The sequence below is a fragment of the Rattus norvegicus genome, chromosome 9 (assembly GCF_036323735.1).
Source record: "Rattus norvegicus strain BN/NHsdMcwi chromosome 9, GRCr8, whole genome shotgun sequence".
NCBI lineage: Eukaryota > Metazoa > Chordata > Mammalia > Rodentia > Muridae > Rattus > Rattus norvegicus.
The window spans coordinates 121067184-121074218 of NC_086027.1; the positions used below are offsets into that span (position 1 = coordinate 121067184).

The following is a 7035-nucleotide window of genomic DNA, read 5'->3' on the forward strand; positions in this document are numbered from 1 at the left end:
TGTAACTTCAGTTGAGAATAAAGAAGAATGAGGTGAAAAAATCAGGTTCACTGAAGATAGTAACTTAAATGTTGCCTAATTTCCAATAATATATCATACATTTTCTGGTATTGTATTTTAGGTTACAATTGGGAAGACCATACTATTGATGAGCATTGTCAAAGTTTCAGAAGACATGGAAGGTAATTTTCATGTGCAAGTTCGTATGAATATGCCCCTGAAGAAATGTTAGTATGTCCTGGAACTTTTAAAGGAAAGCAACAGTGTTAACAAAAAAAAAAAAAAAAAAAGCACTTCTTTAACTGTATTGATTATTAAATTCTCAGAAATCCATGTACCTCAATGTCAGGTGTCTGACTTGTTTTTTGCAAGGCATTCCTCTAAGAAAGAAGACAAAGAAACAATGCCTTAACAGATATTACCATTTGAATCATAGCCACATTACAGCTACTCTGTAAACCTGCCAATCTGCAATCTCTTTAGTCTGATAAAACAAACACACACACATACACACACACACGCACACGCACACAGAGAGAGAGGGAGAGAGAGAGATAGAGTAGGTGATAAGTTTATGTTTCTAATAGGCAAATATATCATAGTAAAGCTGATTACTCATATAGGAACATTGTTAAGTTTAAGTGAGAGGGACAGTTTATGAGAGTCAAGAATGTTGTTGAAGAGAAACCTTGATTCTTATACCATATGACTATGATGAACAAAAAGTCAAACTGTGTGAATACAAAGTGGAAATATTTCATTTGTTAACAGCTATATCCTGTGTCACAATGGATACAAGCCATGTGAGCACAAGGATATTGAAAGAAGCAATGCCCCCCCCCCCCAGAACAATTAAGATATATGTAGTAGTCCACATTTGAGCAGACTTTCTCAGTGTGATACAAGTTTATAATTAGTTGGTTTCCCAACTTCATTGGGAATATATCCATAAACTCACATAGCAGAAAATCCCTATGAATACTAGGATTGTGGAAATCCCTTTCTGTTCGTCCTGGTTCACTTTGCTGATGTGGTATGCAAATGTAGTGTATTTCACAATAAAGGAAAACATATGAATGTACTCAGTGTGGTAAAGCTCTAGCTCTTCCATTTCTCTTCAAATATATGAGAAATCTCATAGAGATAAAGGATGCTACAAATGTGAGCCATGTAATAACACTTTTACCAACCCATAATGAATGGGAAACCATGAGTGTAAACAAAGTGATACAACCTTAAGATGTGATTCTTCTTTACAAATAGACCAAATTATAAAATTAATTTCCACAGGTAAAAAGATTCATTAGTTTATTGAATGTGGTAAAGCTTTCCCATGTGCTAACTATCTATCTTTGCAGGCATGAAAGATGTCATCCTGGAGAGAAACCCTCTGAAAATACTCAGTGTGGTAAAGCCTTTGCACAACAGAGTCATCTCCAAAGACATAAAAGCACACATACTGGAGAGAAACTCTATGAATGTAAGCCACATGATAAAGCCTTTACATACGATTCTCAGCTTCAAACTCTTGAAAGAATTCATACTGGAGAAAAACCCTACAAATGTAATCAATGTGGTAAAGCCTTTGAACGTCGTTGTAATCTTGGAAGGCATAAACTAATACATACTGGAAGAAAATCCTACAAATACAATCAATGTGGTAAAGACTTTGCAGGACTCAGTCATCTCAAAACACATGGAATAACACATACTGGAGGGAAACCTTACAAATGTGATCAATGTGGTAAAGCCTTTGCATATCATAGTTCTCTCCAAGTACATAAAAGAATACATACTGGAGAGAAGCCCTATGTATGTGACCAATGTGGTAAAGCCTTTGCACAACTCGGTCATCTCCAAGTTCATGGAATAACACATACTGGAGAGAAACCTTACAAGTGTGATCAATGTGGTAAAGCCTTTGCACATCATAGTTATCTCCAAGTACATAAAAGAATACATACTGGAGAGAAGCTCTGTGAATGTGATCAATGTGGTAAAGCCTTTTTATCTCATAGTTATCTCCAAGTACATAAAAGAATACATACTGGAGAGAATCTCTATGAATGTGATCAATGTGGTAAAGCCTTTACATCTCATAGTTATCTCCAAGTACATAAAAGAATACATACTGGAGAGAAGCTCTATGAATGTGATCAATGTGGTAAAGCCTTTACATCTCATAGTTATCTCCAAGTACATAAAAGAATACATACTGGAGAGAAGCCCTATGTATGTGATCAATGTGGTAAAGCCTTTGCTCGACTCAGTTATCTCAAAACGCATGGAATAACACATACTGGAGAGAAACCTTACAAGTGTGATCAATGTGGTAAAGCCTTTGAACATCGTTGTAATCTTGGAAGTCATAAATTAATACATACTGGAGAGAAACCTTACAAATGTGATCAATGTGGTAAAGCCTTTTCATCTCATAGTTATCTCCAAGTACATAAAAGAATACATACTGGAGAGAAGCTCTGTGAATGTGATCAATGTGGTAAAGCCTTTTCATCTCATAGTTATCTCCAAGTACATAAAAGAATACATACTGGACAGAATCTCTATGAATGTGATCAATGTGGTAAAGCCTTTGCATCTCATAGTTATCTCCAAGTACATAAAAGAATACATACTGGAGAGAAGCTCTGTGAATGTGATCAATGTGGTAAAGCCTTTTCATCTCATAGTTATCTACAAGTACATAAAAGAATACATACTGGAGAGAAGCTCTATGAATGTGATCAATGTGGTAAAGCCTTTGCATCTCATAGTTATCTCCAAGTACATAAAAGAATACATACTGGAGAGAATCTCTATGAATGTGATCAGTGTAGTAAAGCCTTTGCATCTCATAGTTATCTCCAAGTACATAAAAGAATACACACTGGAGAGAAGCCCTATGTATGTGATTGGTGTAATAAAGCCTTTGCATATCATAGTTATCTCCAAGTACATAAAAGAATACATACTGGAGAGAAGCCCTATGTATGTGATCAATGTGGTAAAGACTTTGTAGTTCCGAGTGAGCTTAAAAGACATAAAAGAATACATACTGGAGAGAAACCTTACAAATGTAATGAATGTGGTAAGGCCTTTGTAGGTCAGAATGATCTTAAAAAACATAGAAGAACACATACTGGAGAGAAACCTTACAAATGTAATGAATGTGGTAAGGCCTTTGTATTCAATTTTAATCTCCGAGCACATAAAGTAATACATACTGGAGAGAAACCTTACAAATGTAGTGAATGTGGTAAAGCCTTTGCATGTAACACTAGTCTCCGAACACATAAAGCAATACATACTGGAGTGAAACCTTTCGAATGTAAGCAATGTGGTAAAGCCTTTGCATGTAACACTAGTCTCCAAACACATAGAGCAATACATACTGGAGTGAAACCTTTCGAATGTAAGCAATGTGGTAAAGCCTTTGTAGGTCAGAATGACCTTAAAAGGCATGAAAGAATTCATACTGGAGAGAAACCTTACGAATGTAATGAATGTGGTAAAGCCTTTTCACAATCAAGCCAACTCCAACTACATAAAAGAACACATACATACTAAAGAGTAACCCTGTGAATGTAACCAATGCAGTAAAGCCTTTACTGTGATATTCAAAGGTATGGTGGTTAAAATATACTTGGCCCATGGCAAGTGGCATTGTTATGAGGTATGGCCCTTTTGGAGTAGATGTGGCCTTTGAGGATGTGTGTCACTGTGGGGGAGGGGGTGGTGGTGGTTGGCTTTGAGACCCCATGCTTAAACTCTACCCAGGGCAGAAGAGTCTTCTGGCTGCCTTCTGATCAAGATGTAGAACTCTCTCCAGCACCATGTCTGCTTGGACACTGAGATTCCTTCCACCTTGATAATAGACTGAACCTCTGAATCTGTATACCCTCCCCCCAATTAAATGTCCTTTCTAAGAGTTGCCTTGGTCATGGTATTTTTTCACAGCATTAAAACCCAAATTAAGACAAACAGCATAAAATATACCACACTAGAGAAAAACTGTGAATGTACTAAATATGGTCAAGCCTTTGCACATTTGTATAACTCTCACTATAACAAAAGTATTCATACTTCCATTCACTGAAACCCTGGGCTCTGTGGCAAAGTCTGTGTCTTGAAATCTGCATAAATACCTAACAATTCAAAAACATGGTCAAAGTAAATGCCAGGAGTCTATTGGAAACAAGCTGAGTTAGAAGGGTAGGGATTGTGTTTAGGGTGGTTGGGTGTGCCTTTAGTGCTAGTGAAAAAGCCGCGCCAAAATTTGGGGAGCCTCTCTAGTAGCGGGATGGAGTTCCCCAGGAAACGCGAGTAGCCCGTCTTGATGTAACAGCAAGAGGTAGCATTTATTAATGAGATCTCGGGCTGAAACGTGTGTCACGCAGGAGACAGAGGAATCGACCCCAAGACTCGAAATTTAAGGCTTTTTATGGGGGAAGGCAAGGGGATTCAGCGTGGTTATCTGCAAGGGAAATGGGTACAAGGTCTCATCTGTAAGCAGTCCGTGCGGGCTGGAGTGTTCTCAATGTAGGAGAGCGTCTTATCTTTATCTGTAGAGCAGGGAGTTGTCCGTCAGGATGGCCCCCGACTCAGCTGAGATGGTGGCTGCTAGTTCCTGGAACAATCCCTTGACCTTGTTTTTAGGCTTGTCGGGGCACATCTCAGGCCTGCTCTGTCCTGTCCCCTTATCTGCTGTTCTTTTGCAGTTTTTATGAAGTTTTTATTTTAACTTCATTCCCCTCTACTTTTTGTGAGTAGTTCTAATCTTAGAACTACATGATGAGTTCAGCATCTAGAGGCTCTTTACCCCGTACAGCCTGATACTGTTGTCTTAACATGAGGACATGTACAGCACTAATCCGTTCCCTGACAAAAGTTAAAAGGCGATTAATGGGGCTGGGGATTTAGCTCAGTGGTAGAGCGCTTACCTAGGAAGCGCAAGGCCCTGGGTTTGGTCCCCAGCTCCGATAAAAAGAACAACAACAAAAAAAGCGATAAATTATGCAGGGCCCAAAAGTGAGCAAAAGGAGGAGGATAATCAAGGGACCAGCTAAGGCCGGCAGCAGGGTGGTAAGCCATGGGGACCTGTTTAACCAGCTTTGAAACCAACTATCAGTGGCTTCTCGTTCTCGTCTTCTCTTGTCTAGCCTCTCTCTAAGTTTAGCCATAGAATCTTTAATGGTCCCTGAGTGATCGAGGTAAAAATAACATTTTTTTTTCAAAGCAGCACATAGCCCTCCTTCTTTAAGGAATATCAGGTCTAATCTTCTCCTATTTTGAAGGACTACCTCTGAGAGGGAGGTTAGGTATTCTTGGAGGTCAGCTAAAAAGTCTTTTTTTACTCTTTTTATATCTGAGTCAATGGCAGTTCTGAATTCTCTATAAGCCTTGTAGGGCAACAGCAGATGTCCTTGTGCTGCCCTTGTAGCACCTAGATAGCCTTAAATAATTTTTTAACTCTCTTTTGTGTCTTATTAAGTTTTTAGCATCAGGATTTTAATCTGGACACTATAAACCTATACACCAAGGTCATGACTAGCTTTCAGAACTTTTAAACTTATACAGATTGTGATTCCTGAGGCACAGTCTCAAGAAGTGTTAGGAGTACTAACATATGTAATGATAAATCAAGCCTGTCTCCTCACCTATCCCGATAGAACCCAGGGCAAACATGCAATTCTTGTTTCTAAAGCACACTCCTCAAGTGAGCATTATAGGAACCTCCCAGTCACTTAAATCTAGGGAGCTTTTTGAAGATCTGAGTGTCCCTCTAGGTCCCAGCTCTCAGCCCCAACAGCTAGTACACTGCTGGTGAGGGCTGAGACTTAATGACTGTCAAGGTGGTCAGTAGCACCAGGTATGGTCCTTTCTAGTGAGGCTCGAGTGTCTGGGCTCAGTGTAGCTGCAGTCTCCGACCTGGAACTGATGAAATGTCTCAGGGGTTCCTGGGGCATAGGTTGCTGTCAGCTGTGAGCAGATTTCTTTCTGTATCACCTGTAGGTCTTTTAGCCTGGCATACAAATCATTATTACTATGACATGTTGGTTCAGTAACATCATCTAATACAGTCAGAGGAGCTGAGGCCCCATATAAGATCTCAAAGGGGGTAAAGCTGAGTCTGGAAGGGGTAGAAGTTTAGCCATCCTAGATGACATTGTGTTGTCCACCATGGCAGCACCCACTTATCTCTGACCTTCATTCATGAAGAGGACTGTCTGTGGACAAGGTCCTCGGCTTTCAGCAGGGGTCAGTCAGCCAGTCGCAGAGGTCTTTCCTCCACCCATGGGCTTCTGCCAGTGTTTGACACTCATGTTGCAGTGGCTCCAGGTCCGGATTGGGCAGCAAGGTGACCAGATTGCCCCCAACAGGTGGAGAATCTAGTCCATGGCAGCTGACCAGTGATCCCATCTTTTGGGACATTCTATTCAAAGGCAAAACATCAGCCACTCTATCACAGCTTAAGTCCTGGATTGGGTGATAATTGTTAGTGCCCGGCTGGCAGGAAGGATGTGTTCCAGGCAGAACAGGACTAAGCCACACATCTCCCAGCATCAGGTACTGGTGCACTGAGACAGGTCTTAAGCTCCACATACACAGTCTGTAGATATGCATACACATGGCCTCACCCAGCCATTTTAGCCCACGCAAGCCATTTTGGAGAGCAATTTTCTCATGAAAAAGGGATAGGGGCAGTCAGGGATGACCATGAGCTAGTGGATGGGTTACCCGGCCCACGCCAAGGTCCACTGTTCTTCGGGCAGTCCATAAGTATTGTTCGTTGCCAGTAGCCCCTTGCACTCAAGGTCTTTGGATATTGGCCCACTGCGGGGGGCATAGGAGCACAGAGCATTGGGTCCCTGTAACCACACTTCCCTTCTATCTCTGTACATAGCCAACACTCTAGGACTAAGAAGCTCTTCAGTGGCCCCTCTTGTTCTTTCTTGGGCAGTCCCTGACCCAGTGTCCTTTTTCTTTGTATTAGGCACACTGATCTTTAGCCAGGAATTCTCTTCTGTTGCCAGG

At 40.8% G+C, this 7035-nt stretch overlaps 1 protein-coding gene across 14 annotated transcripts in view; it reads left to right on the plus strand.

The window, feature by feature from the left end:
* The window catches only part of LOC120094815 (zinc finger protein 431-like), a 51681-nt gene extending 47753 nt beyond the window's left edge, over positions 1 to 3928 (plus strand). For 12 of the 14 annotated variants that reach the window (XM_039084902.2, XM_039084905.2, XM_063266590.1 and 9 more), the window contains 2 exons: positions 122 to 182; positions 1359 to 3928. In XM_039084902.2, the coding sequence (XP_038940830.1) occupies positions 122 to 182; positions 1359 to 3567 (2270 nt within the window). In that variant the 3' untranslated portion in view covers positions 3568 to 3928. Of the gene's footprint in view, positions 1 to 121; positions 344 to 1358 lie in introns of those variants that run through there. The other 2 variants (XM_063266594.1, XM_063266595.1) reach the window with 1 other exon arrangement.
* The last annotated feature ends 3107 nt before the right edge of the window (positions 3929 to 7035 follow it).